We start from the raw sequence: 18319 nt of genomic DNA, 5'->3' as shown, positions 1-18319 counted from the left end.
AATATTAAGTCAATTTCCTTACATTTAAAAATACATATTCTGAAATAATTTAGAAACACAGATAAGAAAAAATACCTATGTGTCTGTCAAAAATAATAATAGCTAATATTTACAGACCACTCACTGTATGTTTTATTAGGTATTAAATTATTTAATGCTCACAGCACCATAAATGTAGGTACTAATATGATCTGTTTTACAAAAGAGGAGGTTGAGGCACAGACAGCATAAGGAATTTGATGAAGGTCACATAGTTAGTGAATGGAGATTTCATCTCAGGCAGTCCACGTTATAGTTTTAACCACTTCATTTTCACTCCTGTGTGTTACCCTATGGTAAAAATATCCCACAGTTTGTTCATTCATTTATTCATTCCACTATTGATGGACATTGAGCTTGTTTTTTATTGTTTTGCTATTGCAGACCTTCTAAGACCTTTCTTATCCATGCCTTTGTATGCACACGTGAGAGAGCTGTTCTAACATATATAGCTAGGACAGCAATTTCTGGGTTAAAGGATATGAACAATTTTGACTCTCTGAGGTATGGCAGATGGCTTTCTGGATGATAGGGCTATTTTGTATGCCTTCTAGAAACGTGTAAGAGTGCTCATTGTCTACATCTTCAAATTCACTTGATGTTATCAGGCTTTTACACCTGATGGGATGAAATGGTGTCTTGTAGTGTAAATTTGCATCTCCCTAATTACAGCCTATGGATGTTGAACATTTTTAGATTCAAGGGCCACACATTTTCTTTTTTTTTTCCTCGAGACGGAGTCTTGCTCTGTCGCCCACGCTGGAGTGCAGTGGCAAGATCTCGGCTCACTGCAAGCTCTGCCATTCTCCTGCCTCAGCCTCCCAAGCAGCTGGGATTACAGGCACCCACCACCACGCCCAGCTAATTTTTTGTATTTTTAGTAGAGACGGGATCTCACTGTGTTAGCCAGGATGGTCTCGATCTCCTGACTGTAGATTGTTTGTTTATCTCATTTGCCCATTTATCTGTTGATTTTTTTAAGTGATGTTCAGGAATTCTGAGTGTTTCTAAAGGGTATATTGTTTCTTTCTAAATAAGAATTTAAGATATTAGATATAAAGACAAATCTAAAATATTAATGCTTGACACATGTACCTTTTTCATCTCCCCCATCTTTAGTCAATACGGCAATTCTTTTATATGGTATTAAAGAAACCGATTAGAAAGTTTCTTCATTGTGTGCTTAAATGTGAGTCTTAGAAAGGTGAAAAGTTATAATTGACTCTTTTAGCATCAAACCAAGCAGGTATATAGCTGTTTAAATACTATTTTAGCATAAACCATAGCTGTGGGATGGGTCACTCCAGTGCTTGATAAATAGAAGTCTATTCAGTTGGGCCCTCATTCCTCAGCGGCTGCTGTGACAAGCCGTTTTCCTGCTGCTGCCCAGGTAGGAGTTTTCATCTCTTGACACTTTGACAGATGTGGCTGCACACTTTTGAACCATCTTCCAACACACCCCCGTGCTCTATTACCATGAGGAAAGTCTCTGACAAGAGAATGAAAGTACATATGCATGAGACGTGGTACAATGGATCTCAGTTTCCCTCTGGTAGCATTCCACCGCGTGCCTCCTGTGAGGAACAGAGGGAGGTAACAGGCTCTTGCTGAAAGTAGGTCAAGTGGTGGCAAAATTATTCCTGCAGTGTTTTAATGCTCTTTGAAAACATTTCCATCGAAGGCTAAGATTGAGGGGAGGTGGCCTGTGTGATGGGAGCATTTCAAGTGACGAAGTGACATCCCAGGCACTCCTGAAACTATCTTCTTCATGAACCTTCTCACAAACTGGCAGATCATTTCAAGAATTGATGGAGCCCATGAGAATGTAGGTTCCCTCCAGAAGCCAGCCTCTTCTATATTCACAGACCAGCGTGAGAAGACAGTGTGGCCGAGGAGCACCTGGGACAATTTGATTAATTTCTCTAAGCCTCAGTTTCATTACCTGAAAAGTGAGGACAATAACATCTCGGGCTTTTGTAACAATTAGAGATGAGGACTGTACATACAGGCACAGTGTGTGGGAAGCTGTGGGCCGCTCGATCTGTAGACGTGTCTGTCATCGCCATCAGCGAACTCGCCCAGTGCTGTTCACTACCCAGGGCATCCTGTCCATTTCCAGGAAGTCGGCTCTCTCGCGTGCCCCAAGCCCAGTGACTCCAGCCTTTAGGGCCAGCCCTGCTTTCTTTCCAAGGTTTTAGAGATGCATTTCTAAATGTCCAGCAGGCATGTTTCCCAGGCATTCTCACAGAGACATCACCCTTCTCACCATAAAAACTAAATGCAGCTCCCTCCCCAACCTGTTCCCACAAAGAAACTAGGTTTTCTCTGCATTTCCAGAAACCTCCAAACCAACCCATTATGCTTCTCCTTTTGTCCTCTCCAAATCCAATCTGATCCTTCTTCAATTCTGTCATTACTTCAGTATTTTGAAATTTTTTGACTCATTCTGTCCACTCCATCTTCATATTCCTGCCCTCAAAATCAGGTCAGTGCTTCCTCAACAGAGTGATCTCTGATTCCTTGATTATATTTGGTCATTTTCTTTTTTCTCTTTCTTCTCTATTGCTTCATTCACGATAGGCATTTGCCAAAAATTTTCTGAATTATACGTGATTGTACACATCCAGCTGCGTTCATGTGCGGAAGACATAGCCTCACACACAGCAGACCCAAATTCTTACTCTCCCCTTAGGCGGGTGTCAAACGATGCTTTCCCCAAATGCTCACGCATGCACACAAACAGAGACACACAGTCAAAAACACGTGCACGCATGTGTACACACACATACTCATACAGGCTTACACATGCTCACACACACACACACCTCAAACACAGTGACACACACACACATGCACACTTATGTGCACATGCATACACCTACACACTTATACATGCTCATGCACACTCACCTCACACGTACATACACACACAGTGACACACACACAGAGACACACACATGCACACAGGCACACACATGTATCTACATACACATGCTCATGCACACACACACACCTCACACACACAGTGACACACAATCACACACAGACACACATATGCACAAATGCACACACATGCACACACGGCTACACACACATACACGCTCACACAGGCTCACACACACCTCATAATGCACACTCACAAATGGAGACACACACACACACATGCATGCACACAGACATGCATACACACGCTTATGCAAACTCACACACATACAAACGGTGACACAGTGACACACACATGTTGATGCACACATGCACACAGATGCATAAACACACTTGTACACACTCATGCATGCTCACACACATACCTCACACACGCATACACTCACACACACAGGCGCACACAGACATTCATTTTCAATTTCTCAGAGGAATAGAAAACAACTACTTGGAGGAAAAGTTTGTAGGAAAAGGCGAATATAAAAATGGTTATGCAATAATTACCTGGAATAAATATTAAAACCAGGAAAAATACAAGAGCTAAATGTGGAAAGGGGTAGCTAAAATGCTACTTGAAAAAGGCCTATTGTAATTTTGAAGCCAGTGGCCAAATAAACTAAACAGAGGGGCCAATTGTATAAATCCTCAGTTCTAAATATCCCATATATATTTATTTAAATATATATTCAATATGTGTCTAATATATCCTGATTATATTTCAAATAATAATTATATTTAGAATAGACACCAGATGACCAGGCATATTATAATAAAAAATAAGATTAAAATATTAGTGTTATTTTTATTTATTTGTTTATCTGTCTTACTGGCAATTAAATGGTTTTGCTTCTTTGATTTTTAAGCCTCATTGGAAGAAATATGCAGAACATTTTAAAATTATTTGCATGCCACATTATCTCAAACTAAATTCCTGTCTCATATTATATTTTCATCCTCCAGTTTGAATCAGTCCTATAACTCTTGAATGTTTACAATTATATTAATTAGGAGACATGTACTAACTTATGCCAAGCATTTATAAAATGTCCACTGGAGACAAATTTCTTCACCAAAGATTTGTTGCATTGTTACCTTTGGAAAAATGAAGGATGAGTTTTTTTGTTTGTTTGTTTGGTTTGGTTTTGCAAGTCTTGATCTCCAGGTTAAATACGCAGCCTTCTTTAAGCCTTAAAGTCAGGGTTTGAAACTGCTGTGTATTTTCTCAGTGTTCAATGCCATCTGCAGTAGAAGGGTTTGGAGCAGCAATATGATGCCTTATGCACTCTAAAGCTGTTGACAGGTTTAGACATAATCTAAAATGTAAGTCACTTTGTATAGCTCAGACAGTTCAGTCCTTCACATTTGTTTTAATGTTTTTCCTAAATACTCTAAATATCTCAAAATGAGTCTTTCATTAAAGATTCTACATAGCTCAAAATTGTTTTATTTATTTATGCATTCATTAAATATCACAAGTGAGGTCCTGCATTGCATTAGAAATACAGTGTATTAGAAAGGACAGTTCTTCAATTTTGAATTTGTAATTTGTCTCTTGAGTATAAAACAAAAGTTTTGTGTTCAACTGCCCACCATTTAATACTAAAACTAAAAATATGAACATAAAAGTCAATTTGAAGTGATTCTAGATGTAGGAATTTAATTAGCTATGGAAATGTCAATGACATCTCAAAACCATCATGGCGTCGTGTCGCCTGTCTAGCAGCCCTATTGTAGCCCTTCCTGACTTCTCACTAACTTACCCATCAAGACAAGGATAAAGAAAAACTCACAACAATACAGATGACTAATATTAAGGAAGCACCTTTTGTCAAAATCTGTTGAGATTATTCAATAACTGTGTGGTTGGTGGAGTACTAGTGAGAAAAATATAAAACATCATATATATTCAAATTGTTGAATCTAATATGTATCCATCCTTTTAGGAACTCAGTACTGAAGCCTAGGAACATCAGGCTAAAAAAAAACAATGTTGGATTTTTCTACTCTTTCTAGACACCAGGGAACATGAGAGAAAATTATTGTGGAAGGACTAATATTCTGATTTTTATTATTACCTATGTCCAGCCAAATAAGCAAGGTCAACACTTCACCGTTGAAAAGCCATTTTCATTCTTAATTTTTACTCTGGTATTTCACTGACACTTGAGTGTATGTCAGAATCGGAGGGTCATGAAGAAGGGACAGCCCTGGTGACTGCCACAGGCCGAGACTTATTGCTGGAACATATATAGTGAGGCCTCCTTGGTTGACCATCACCCTGGGTCTTCTTGTGCCCAAAGCAGAATGGTACAGCTTCCTGGAATAGGAGATCATATTACTTGAAGCAACAAGATTGTATTGCTTGAACTCTAGTGTCCTAATTTGTTTTACTCACTTTGTATTAATACATGCCAAAGATAGGGAAGGGGATGAGAGGGTCTTGGGATCACCATCTAGGTTAGAGCATCCCTCTTTTAGGAGTCCTTGCTAAGACACCTCAGGGGAAACTGCCTTTCTGAAGCCTGGTTCATGGTCCAGTTAGCTATGTCAACAGTACCAACATTACTTTCATTTAATACAGGAGATAGAGAAATGTTTAGCCCCCAAGGCTACTTTCCTCAGAAGGAGGTAGAAGATGCTCCATGGCCAATTGGGTACATGGAGGAAATTAAGTCATATAAAAAATTATTGTTGAATCTACTGTGAATCCAGCCTTGCAGGAACTGAGTACTGAAGTTTAGGAACACCAGGCTAATATATATATATATATATACTTATATATATTATATATACTTATATATATTATATATACATATATATTATAGTATACTGTAATATATATATTATAATATACTTACTATATATATTATAGTATACTATAATATATGTATTATAATATACTTAAATATATATATTATAATATACTTATACATATAAGTATATTATATATATATGAGCTTTTTCTACTCTTTCTGGACACCAGGGAACATGAAAGAAAAGTATTGTGGAATAACTAATATTTTTGATTTTTATTACCCATATCCAGCCAAGTAAGAAAGGTCAACACTTCATTGTTGAAAAGCCAAGATTTTAGCATGTTTATTATTAATTTTTCTTCCAAGTCAATAATGAAGTCATGCAGGGGTATTGAGTTCTTAATCCGTAAATTATAGGTTAGTTAATTGAAAGGTTTTTGTACATGTCATCGTTTACTTTTCCTTTCTCCTACTAATCCATAAATGTAGGCCACAAAGTGTGAGGAAACCAGGAGATTTTAAGTAGTGTTCTATAAGATAGTTTAAATTGTGAATATCCATTATGGCATTGTACTCTAGAAAATACATGTTGTCCTAAATTGAAGTTTTCATAAAGAAAATTTCCTGTGTTTTAAATCAATTCAAGACAGATGATTTTATTGGACAGGATATAGGAAAAGTTCTATTTTAAATATTTCTTACTTTAACTGATATATTGGGATCTCTGTAGTCTTAGTGACAGTATCCTAATGCCCAGAAATGGCTTTTGTGTGCTCCTAGTGCTTAGTGAGGCATCATAGCTATGTGACTGCCATGGCATTGTGATTCCTAAGGAGTCTCTAAACAGCAGAAAAGGACTATATATAATATATATGACCCAGACTAGAGTAACAAAGATAAATACCTTAGAAAAGCCCATAAAATAGTCTCCCCTTCCCACAAGGGTTGTTATTTATGATCAATGTATGAGTTTTCAAATATCCTACAGCAGACTCAGAGATGCCATAAGAGCTGGGGGAGCTGAGTGATGAACAATCAAGTTGAAGTCCAGGAGTCCTGACTGTTGGCATTTTCTGCTTTCCATAATGTAAATGCTCCCACCGTGGCCAATTTCAAGTCACCAACATGACATCCGTAAACATGAAGGTGGAAAGAGATGCGATTGCAGCTCCAGCACACCACAGCTGGGGCAAGCTGCACTCCCACTTCAGTCAGAGGTGGCATATACATACGTGCATGTCATACATGTCTATGTAAACACGTTGCAAAATTTTGTTTGCAGAAAGTGGAATTTTTGATGCCTCCATCCAAAGCACCTAGTTTCCAACATCACTGTAGAGGGAAAGAGAGAGGGATACTTTCGAGAAGGCACACCCTTTCTCAAAGCGACACATCCAAAGTGATGCCTCACTTCCATTTCTGTTCTGGTGGTGAGAACCAATCACATTGCTCCACTTCAGTAATAGTAAGCTGAGTGATGTAGATGAGCTATATGCCAGGAAGAGGAAACCAGCTTGGTAGGTATAATAGCTTTTGCTAAACAACAAGGCATCCTAAAACTTAATGGCCTGGACAGACACTAACTCTTGCTCATGAATTTGTGGATCAGTTGAACAGCCCTGCTAGTCTGAGCCAATCTCAGCCGACTACAGCTGAGCTCACCCCTGCCTCTGCGGTCAGCCACTCATCAGCTGGCATCTCTGATTTTGGGTGTGGCTCACTGTTAATTGGAATGAAGAGAATGGCAGGGCCCATGGCCACCTGGCCACCATGCAACAGGCTAGGCTGCAGGGTTGATGTGGTTGCTTGGGGTTCCAAGAGCAGCAAGAGTAATTTCTAATACACAAGTATTTTCCAAGTCTTTGCTTACTTCACCTTTGCTACCATCTCACTGACCAAAATAAGTCACATGGCTGAGTCCGGAGTCGGTGTGGAGGATACTGTCAAGGATGTGTGGCTACAGGGAGGTGAATTCAGTTGGAGGCCACTGGGTTTTTTCACAAAGGCTAAGAGGAATTTGAAAATCACTGGCTTGGCATCATAATCAATCCTGCTTAGAGGTGATTTCTTTCATACCAGCCATTAGTGGTGCTTTTTCCTTCTTGTTAAAATCTAGATTTGTGTTGTAAAGTCAAGAGGAGCTGGTGATTGAAAAAAATAACATCCACATTTGTTTGTTGATTTATAATTTGACATCTAACCTTACTCTTACAGAGTAGAGTGAAAGCTATACTCACATGGCCTAGAGATAAAGGGTCTGTTCAGAATTCCCTTACTCAGCTCTCCATTCCAATAAAGAGAGCCAGCCACTGACAGGGCGTGGCAGCCGGCAGGGTGTCCACCGAAATCATACGCTCTTGGTACCTTTGTAGAGATTGACATGTGGATTCCCTTCTGTCCTGACTCTCTAAGGACACATCAGGAACAGACAGATGAGAAAGGCAGTCTCTAAGGATATCCACTGGTTCTGTTTTCAGTGTTGATATAAGTGTTACCTCTTTAATATAAATTCTTTGTATTGGAAAGATTAATTGTGTGCATTGATAGTAGAAGTAATGAATCTCCAGATGTCTTCTAAATAAGGGAAGCAAAAGATGCCCCGCTTGCAAATGGGAGATTTATTTTAGGTGTTATGCATTTGGTCTTTTTCACTGTGTCCTTGTTCTTATGTTCATGGCTCATGTGCAAGATGGTTTCTGAGACTTTCACCATGTAATTGCATTGTTCTCCAAATAAGTTTATTTCAAAATCCAATTAAAACACAAGTTTTAGTACATGGCTGATGCAGTATTCAGTGGAGGAGACTTTGTTTTACTAAGTGGAGTTATTTTACTCGCTCAAGCAGCAATTTAAAGACAGATTTCATTTCTGAGCTGTACTGTTCATTATCCTAATTTATATTTATTGCAACCTCTAAGACCACTATTTTGTCTCTTTGCCTACAGTCTTCAGAATCTTTAAGTTACTGTTTCATAGGAAAAATTATTGGAGAAATTTAATAGAAAGAGCTTTTATGAAGTACTTAGGCATTTATACCACAAAAAAAGATAAGATAGCTTTAGATCATTTTGAAAGTTTATAAATTTTCACGGTCCATTTCAAGATTACTAATCTCTTCCACCTGATTTCTTTTTTTTTTTTTTTTTGGTTTATTAGGGACGGAGTCTCTCTCTCCAGGCCTGGCTGGAGTGGCGCGATCTCGGCTCACTGCAAGCTCCGCCTCCCGGGTTCACGCCATTCTCCTGCCTCAGCCTCTCCGAGTAGCTGGGACTACAGGCGCCTGCCACCACGCCCGGCTAATTTTTTGTATTTTTAGTAGAGACGGGGTTTCACCGTGGTCTCGATCTCCTGACCTCGTGATCCGCCCGCCTCGGCCTCCCAAAGTGCTGGGATTACAAGCGTGAGCCACCGCGCCCGGCCCTGATTTCTTATGTTACGCTTCAGACCTTCCCTGTAAGCAACTGACTGCATCTCTACTTTTAAATCTTTCGAGTGTTTTCCAAGACTGAAATAATGAGAGTTACAGAGCACACAGTGTCCACTGCAGGCTAGACTCTACACTAAAGTCTCATTTATTTTCATTTTACAGCCAAAAGATGTAGATGTCATCATACTCATTTCCTCTGTGAGAAAACCGAGTCACAGAAAGGTTAAATCCGGCACAGAGACAAGATTTAAACTCAGCTCATCCTGTCTTCAAAATTGACATTCCATTAAACCATGGCAATCTTAAATATTTCTGTGAAGAACAGATTGTCTTCAGCTTTCAAATTTAGGGTTCATGTACTTACACCTTCTATCCAACCACAAATACTTGGTGAGGAAGCTGCTGTCACTCTTTTTTAATATATAGAGCAATGTTGACTGATGAATTTTGACTGTCTGATACAAGGCAAGAGACTACCTGGTTTGGGCTCACAATGTCTAAGATGTTTCTATCTCTGTGGGCCTAGAAATCTACTTAGACTTTCTGAGCCTGTTTCTCCACATGTAAAAGGGGATGCAAAAGTATCTACCTCACAGAGTTGTTGAGGATTAAAGATGTTATTACATCAGCAAGCAACATGTTTGGAATGAATCTTGGCACAAACCAAGCACTCCAGAAAACAGTAGCTCTTATTTCAATAATCCATCCTGTTGGTGTCCATTTTAATTGCATGAGGAGCCCTCCCCGTGTTTGGCTTGGACTTCCACAGTCTCCTGGGAAGTTTGCTTTCATGGCAGGACTCAGAACCAATGTGGGAAAAAGTGATCTTTCTTGTTCTTCTGCTTGAGGTTGGACTCAGTCCCATTGTTCCAGACTCATTGTCTCATTACGCTTTCTGACACAAAGCAAGATGAAAGCGTTGGTTGCTATTATGAGTTTTATATCTGTAGTTGTCAACGTTACAGAGACCCCTCATTGGCAAGTCACCTTGTGTGGAACCCTATGGTCAGGTGCCATTTTGTGGCCCTGGGCACTTTTTTACAATCATGTTTCATAGAAGGTGATTCGAGCTGGTATACAAGACGATTTGAGCTGGTGTCTGTCAAAATCGTTGACAATGCTGTTAGTTTCCTGTTGCTGCTGTAACAAATAACCACAAATTCAGTGACTTAAAACCACACACATGTATTCTCTTAGAACTCTGCAGTTAGAAGTCCAAAATGGACTTCCTCAGGCTAAACACAAGGTATCAGCAAGGCTTCATTGCTTTTGGAGACTCTGGAGAAGAAATGGCTTCCTTGCCTTTTTCACCTCCTGGAGGCCACCTGCATTTGCATTTCTTAACTTTATGAGAGTCTGTAATGATGTCTTTATAATGCCTCCAAATGGTTGCAAAACTAACACATGCTTTTGTTTTTATGAAGCCAAACAGATTTAGTTGATTTTTGACCATGGAGTTGGGGTATGGGGACAAGGTTGGCAGCCATTTTTGTGTTGGTGTAGTCCAGCATATTACATTCCAGCCAGTATCTGTGGTATTCTATTCTAGTCATTATAGACTTTTAGAATCGTGAAACTGTGAAGTTGTAAATAATCTTATAGGTCCCACAGTGCAGGCTGCTATTAAGGAGTATCCACTACAACAGTGCTTCTCAAAATTCAACATGCTCACGAATCACCTGTTAAAGATACAGATTCTGATTCAGTAGGCCTGGGATGGGGCCTGAGATCCTGCATTCTTAATAAGCTTCCAGGATGCTGCTGGTCCAGGGACCGCACTTTGAGTAACAATGCTCATTCCTGACAGATAATGCTGACTTGGGGATTAATCTAGTATAGATTCTTTGTATTTTGAAAATTCCAGCTGTCATATACACAGATAAGTAATTCTTGGATCAAAGCCAAACTAAAAACATATCCAAAACTCTTCTGCTTTTAAAAAATGTAAACCAAAATCACATTGCAATTAAAGGAAACTTTAAAAAATTGAATGTGTATGTAGAGTCTGAAGGACCTTTTATTAAAATATATAAATAAAAAATAATATGCACACACATATGTGAATACACATATATATGTACATACATACACATATACTAGAGATGTATGTGTTCATCTGTCTACATAGATAGGTAGAGGGATAGATCATGCATCCATTTTAAATAATGCAATTGTGAAGACCTCAAGTCATATAATATTTTGTGGTACTGACTCAACTTTAACATTTTCCTTTATATTAATTTTAATTAGAAAATAAAAAATTGAAAAGTACAAATTTGGACTTTCCTGTAGATACAAGCATGAATCTAAATGTAATGTCATCAGCCTTTTTACATTAAAGAAACTGATAGCCAGTTTCAAGCACTGGCTGAATTGAATTGAGTTGAAGTGGGCCATGCCACTAAAGCTGGAGTTACTGATTTTAATATTTAAATGTAGGTACTGCACATATTTATCACCTTAATTCTTATTTAATATTTGGAAGTTACTGCTTTGGAGAAAGTCAGCTAAGCAGTGGTGATTATAGTGTATCAAAATCCATTGTAAGCGATTATTTTAATAACTCTGAACCAACAGGGACACGTAGACATTCAGACAAAAAACAACCTAATTATAATGACAGCACCAAAGTGAAGCTGTGACAGTTACAAAACCAATTTAAAAGTTTCTTGACAGCCATGGCTAAAAGCTTTGTTTGGATCTTTCAGTAATAACAGTTTACTTAAGACAGAAATCCACAGCTAAGGAAAATAGAAAAAGAAAGTTGTGGCTTTTCTGCCATGCAGATGAAATGGAAATCAGCAGAAATGTTTTTAATAGAACATTATGCTGAAAGGAGTATAGAAAAGGAATAATAGTAATGGAATTTAACTCTCACAATGCAAGAAAGACTAAATAGCAATAAAAATTTTAATGAGCACAGAAAAGTGCCAGATGATTTGCCTATCCGTGTTATGAAGGTCAGTCATTTCTGCAAGTAAATTGATGTGCATATAAACATGTTGATTGGCAGCTCTGGAATTTGATTTTGTATTACCTGTGAAATAAAGTCAAAGGGAAATGGATATGCATCAATAGCCATGGTGACAGTAAGCCTTAATAAAAATCTACTTTCCCAATGTTACTGGCATGTCTCAAATTATTAGATCCTTATCAATGTTACTTACCTCACTAGATTCTGGGCTTAGTCTGATATGCAACATAATTAATTATTTGACCTCGGGTAATTAATTTCTCATTCCTGAACAGAAAAATGCTTGATTCACAAAATTGCATTCCTTTTTTCTGTAAACCTTTGTAGAATATTTGTAAGTGTAATCACTATTCTAAGCCCTTTACAAATATTGACTCATTTAAAATTAATAACAACTCTTTGGAGTAGGTACTATTTTCCCCACTTTATCAATGAGAAAACAGAGGTTTAAGTAACTTCCCTGGAGCCACAGTGCCAGTAAGTGGTGGAGTTTCAGCTCCAGGCAGTTTGGCCCAGAGCCTCTGCTGTAGGATAAGGAAGACCCCACGAGACACATACATAGAGTCATAGAGACATCGGCAGCGCTCAGAGGAGGCAGTACTTGTTCTCTTACCCCATTTTAAGGCTGTGCTTTAGTTAGGCTCTTTGAGTTGCAATGACTAAAGGATTCTCAGGTCAGATCAGACGGTAAGGGCATGTGTTAATAAATACCCAGAAGAAATGAAACCTCAGAAAGAGGATGTGTGGTGGCGCTAGTCCCTGGGCAGATGTGGCTCAGTGGTGTGCTGTTTGTGCTCAGTTCCTTTCCATAGGTCTGCTTCTCTCTCCTCTTTCTGCTGCCCAGGTCCTTCAGCCTCCACTCTCTCCATTTAAGTATTCTCTACCCCACAGTGGGCAGCGGGCCCCAGAATGGACTTTAAATAGACTAGGGTAAAGCCTGATTCTGTTGTGTACTTGCTGTGTGACCTTGGAAAAATGACTTAGTCTCTCTGAACTGTGTGAAATGTGAGTAATATATCTCACCATATAGAGTTATGGTGGATATTAAAGTAGGTAAAACAAATAACATATGAATAATATGGATTACGACCAAGTGGGATTTATCCCTGGGATACACGGATGATTCAACATATGCAAACAAATCAATGTGACACATCCTATCAACAGAATGAGTGATGAAAACTATATGATCATTTCAATTCATGCTAAAAAAGCATTTGGCAAAATTCAACATCTCTTCATGGTAAAACCCCTCAACAAAACTGGGGATAGAAAGAACATATGTCAACATAATAAAAGCAATATATGACAGACCCACAGCTAGTATCATACTGAATGGGGAAAAACTGAAAGCCTTTCCTCTAATATCTGGAACATGACAAGGATGCCCACTATCACCTCTGTTATTCAGCATAGTACTGGAAGTCCCAGCTAGAAAAATAGGACGAGAGAAAGACATAAAGCGCATCCAAATTGAAACAGAAGAAGTCAAATTATCCTTGTTTGCAGATGACACGATCTTATGTTTGGAAAAACCTAAAGACTCCACAAGGAAACTATTAGAACTGATGAACAAATCCAGTAATGTTGCAGGATACAAAATCAACATACAAAAATTAGTAGCATTTCTATAAGCCAACAGCAAACAATGTGAAAAAGAAATCAAGAAAGTAATCCCATTTATGGAAGCTACAAATAAAATAAAATTCCTTGCAATTAACCAAAAAATTGAAGGATCTCTATAATGAACACTATCAAACAGTGATGAAAGAAATCGAAGAGGACACCAAAAATGGAAAAATATTCCATGTTCATGGATTGGAAGAATCAATATTGTTAAAATGTTCATACTACCCAAAGCAGTCTACAGATGCAATTAAATCCTTATCAAAATACCAATGATATTCTTCACAGAAATGGAAAAAAATTCTAAAATTATATGAAACCACAGAAGAGCCAAAGCTATCCTAAGAAAAATGAACAAAGCTGGGGGAATCACATTACCTGACTTCAATTTATAATTCGAAGCTATAGTAACCAAAACGCCATGGTACTGCCATAAAAACAGACACATAGACCAACGAAACAGAATAGAGAACCCAGAAGGAAATCCACACACCTACAGTGAACTCATTTTTAACAAAGGTGCCAAGAACATACACTGGGGAAAAGAGAGTTCCTTCAATAAATGGTCCTGGACATCCATATGCAGAAGAATGAAACTAACCCCTATCTCTGTCAAGGTATAAAAATCAAATGAAAATGGATTAAAGACTTAAAGCTATGACCTCAAACTATGAAATTACTACAAGAAAACACTGGGGAAAATCTCCAGGACATTGGACTGGGCAAATATTTTATGAGCAATACGCCCATAAGCATAGGCAACCAAAGCAAAAATGGACAAATGGGATTACATCAAGTTACAAAGCTTCTGCACAGCAAGAGATACAATTAACAAAGTGAAGAGACAACACACAGAATTAGAGAAAATATTTGCAAACTACCCCTCTAACAAAGGATTAATAACCAGAATATATAAGGACCTCAAACAACTCTGTAGGAAAAATCTAATAATCTGATCAAAAAATGGGCAAAAGATTTGAATAGACATTTCTCAAAAGAAGACATACAAATGACACAAACAGGTATATGAAAAGGTGTTCAACATAATTGATCATCAGAGAAATGCAGATGAAAACTACAATGAGACATCATGTCACCCCAGTTAAATGGTTTATATTCAAAAGTCAGGCAATAATAAATGCTGGTGAGGATGCAGAGAAAAGGGAATCCTTCTACACTGTTGGTGGGAATGTAAATTAGTACAATCACTATGGAGAACAGTTTGAACCTTCCTCAAAAAACTAAAAATTGAGCTGCTGTAATTTAGCAATCCCACTGCTGGGCATATACCCAAAAGAAAGGAAATAAGTATATCTAAGAGAAATCTTCACTTCCATGTTTGCTGCAGCACTGTTTGCAATAGCCAAGATTTGGAAGCAACCTAAGTGTCCATCAAGAGATGAATAGATAAAGAAAATACAGTACATATGCGTAATGGAGCACTATTCAACCATTAATAAAGAACAAGATCCAGTCATTTGTAACAACAGGGATGGAACTAGAGATCATCATGTTAAGTGAAATAAGCCAGGCACAGAAAGACAAACATCACATGTTCTCACTCATTTGTGGGATCACAAAACCAAGATAATCAAACTCATGGACATAGAGAATAGAGATCGGTTGCCAGAGGCTGGGATGCGTACTGGGGGGCCGGGGGGAGGTAGCGATGGTTAATGGGAACAAAAAAAATAGAAAGAATAGATAAGACCTACTATTTGCTAGCACAATAGGGTGACTGCAGTCAATAATAATAACTGTACATTTTAAAATCACTTAAAGAGTGTAACACAATCGTTTGTAACTCAAAGGATACCTCATTCTCCATGATGTGCTTATTCCCCATTGCATGCGTGTATCAAAACATCTCATGTACTCCATAAATATATATATATTTATGTATATATATATTTATGTGTGTATATATGTATATATATATATATACATATATACACTTACTATGTACCCACAAATATTTTTAATGTGAATAATATGGCCTGAACATAGTAACTGTTTAATACATGATAGCCTTTATAATAATATTCATCATGGCCGGGCGCGGTGGCTCGTGCCTGTAATCCCAACACTTTGGGAGGCCGAGGCGGGCGGATCACGAGGTCAGAAGATAGAGACCATCCTGGCTAACATGGTGAAACCCCATCTCCACTAAAAATACAAAAAAAATTAGCCGGACGTGGTGGCGGGAGCCTGTAATCCCAGCTACTCGGGAGGCTGAGGCAGGAGAATGGCGTGAATCCAGGAAGCACAGCTTGCAGTGAGCCGAGATCGTGCCACTGCACTCTAGCCTGGGCGACAGAGTGAGACTCCGTCTCAAAAAATAATAATAATAAATAATACTCATTATTTTTTAGTGTTTAATTATCTCTATCTTAATGTAGGCAGTAGACTTGGACCAGACTTGGGTTCCAGTATTGAGTCCATCTTCAATCCCTGTTTGACAGTGGGAAAGTTACTTAACCTCTTTGAGCCTCAGTTTCCTTATTAGAGTAGGTTCCTAGGGCTGTTACAAGTTAATTTATGTAAAGCACCTAGAAAATCTCCAGGTAGATAGCAAGTACGATGTACATGTCACTTACTAGAAGTTGTAGTAAAATTTTCAACAAATATTTATGGAAGTAATAAGTAAAAAATAAATCTTAGGTTTCTCTTACTTTTCCAGTTGTATAATAATCATCTCTAAAATATTTTCATCCACAGTATTCTCCCTTAACACAGAATAAAGTAATACTTGTTTTGTGTTACTAGCTTTTTAAAAGCCATTTATCCATACAGTCAGAATTAAGCATAAATACTACCCAACCAACCAATTAAAAATTAAGATGCAAGCCACACACAAATTAAATGATATATATTTTCCATTTTTAGTCAAAAGTCTCTGAAACCATCTTCCTAGTCACTGTTTAGCTGCCTGAAAGAAAGATTCCCTTGCCTGCCCAGTTCAGTTTATCTTGGAAGCCCTGTTTTGCATAGCAGCACATCACAAAGGTGCTGTCAGCCAAGGCCTAAGCCCGTCAATTACACTTCATCATGAGGTTTATTTCTTTGTTAAGAGTCTGTCTGTTTCGCCTCCTCAGAAAATGATGCGATCATCCGTTTTCCACATGTTCATCCTGAGCATGGTGACCGTGGACGTGATCGTGGCAGCTAGCAACTACTACAAAGGAGAAAACTTCAGGAGGCAGTACGACGAGTTCTACCTGGCGGAGGTAAGCAGCTCTCCACCGTGCAGATCGCTGGGCAAGTAACAGGCGAACCGCGGACAGTGCCTCTTAGAAATGCGAAAGTGAAGTGTAGCCTGTTCATTACTTGACTTTCACCAAAGCCGAATCATTGTCTGCTTCTTAAGTGGTTCCTCTGGTCACGGTGTGCCCTGATTCATTTCCTGTCACCGCGGGCCTGAGTCATCTTCCTCACAGTATGTCACGTTGCCAAGGTAACCCTTTTCCCCTGGGCCTTACTCTAGGATCTTGCTGTTTTCCTGTCCACCTCTTATTATCTCTCCCTTTCTCAGCTTACGTTAGTTTGTTTCCTGCTAAGTACAAGCAGGCACAGATTCAGAAGATCATAAATAAGCAGGTCAGCTCAGCAATACCTAGAAGAGGGCTGGAAGGAAATATAGAGAGATGATAATGATAATTACTCCTCTAGAAACGGGTGTTACACCTACATTAAAGACATCCATGAAAGGGTAGGTTTCATGATTAAATAAGCATCTCCCTAGCACTCTATATATCATATTGGAGTTCTGGAATAATACTTCCTATTGATAAGGTAGTTTTGTTAATATCTGATTCTTAAAATATTTTAATTTTTATTTCTTTCAATAAGCATTTTGCATTTATATTAAATCATTTTAATAATTTTCCAAGATCTTTGTTTTTTTAATGTAAAAAGTTACCTAAAATATATCTCAGAATTCAGTGGTTACATATTTATGAAAAAATTGATTGACAATGTAGAAATCCATTCATCGTGTGAGTGAGGTATATATATACAGTTGTACAATGCTTCAATAAATCCAACCTATGAAAAAGTAAACTGGGGCCTGGCACGTTGGCTCACGCCTGTAATTTCAGCACTTTGGGAGGCTGAGGCGGGTGGATCACGAGGTCAGGAGATCGAGACCACAGTGAAACCCTGTCTCTACTAAAAATACAAAAAAAAAATTAACCGGGCGTGGTGGCGGGCATCTGTAGTCCCAGCTACTCTGGAGGCTGAGGCAGGAGAATGGCGTGAACCCGGGAGGCGGAGCTTGCAGTGAGCCGAGATTGCGCCACTGCACTCCAGCCTGGGCGACAGCAAGACTCTGTCTCAAAAAAAAGAAAAAGTAAACTGAAAAGGCAAAAAAGTCACAATTTGATTATTTTTTATTACCAAAGCATTTTTCACATAAAAATTCAATTTTCCATATAATTAAGTGTTATTAGAGTCCTAGAATTCTCTTAGTACATTTAAAAATGGATTTGGTTAATAAAAATTTAGTCTACCCACACACAAGCTTTTCTGAAAAAGAATTGATTGCATGTACCTATCGAG

General features: G+C 38.4%; 1 protein-coding gene across 6 annotated transcripts in view; it reads left to right on the top strand.

The window, feature by feature from the left end:
* The window catches only part of NALCN (sodium leak channel, non-selective), a 358797-nt gene that overhangs the window by 138055 nt on the left and 202423 nt on the right, over positions 1 to 18319 (top strand). For all 6 annotated transcript variants that reach the window (XM_032151251.1, XM_032151250.1, XM_032151248.1 and 3 more), the window contains one exon: positions 16858 to 16989. In XM_032151251.1, the coding sequence (XP_032007142.1) occupies positions 16858 to 16989 (132 nt within the window). The remainder of the gene's footprint in view (positions 1 to 16857; positions 16990 to 18319) is intronic.

This window comes from Hylobates moloch, unplaced genomic scaffold (genome assembly GCF_009828535.3).
Source record: "Hylobates moloch isolate HMO894 unplaced genomic scaffold, HMol_V3 SCAFFOLD_4, whole genome shotgun sequence".
Taxonomy (NCBI): domain Eukaryota; kingdom Metazoa; phylum Chordata; class Mammalia; order Primates; family Hylobatidae; genus Hylobates; species Hylobates moloch.
Note: the sequence above shows the minus strand (reverse complement) of the source record. Positions and strands in the feature narration are given on the sequence as shown.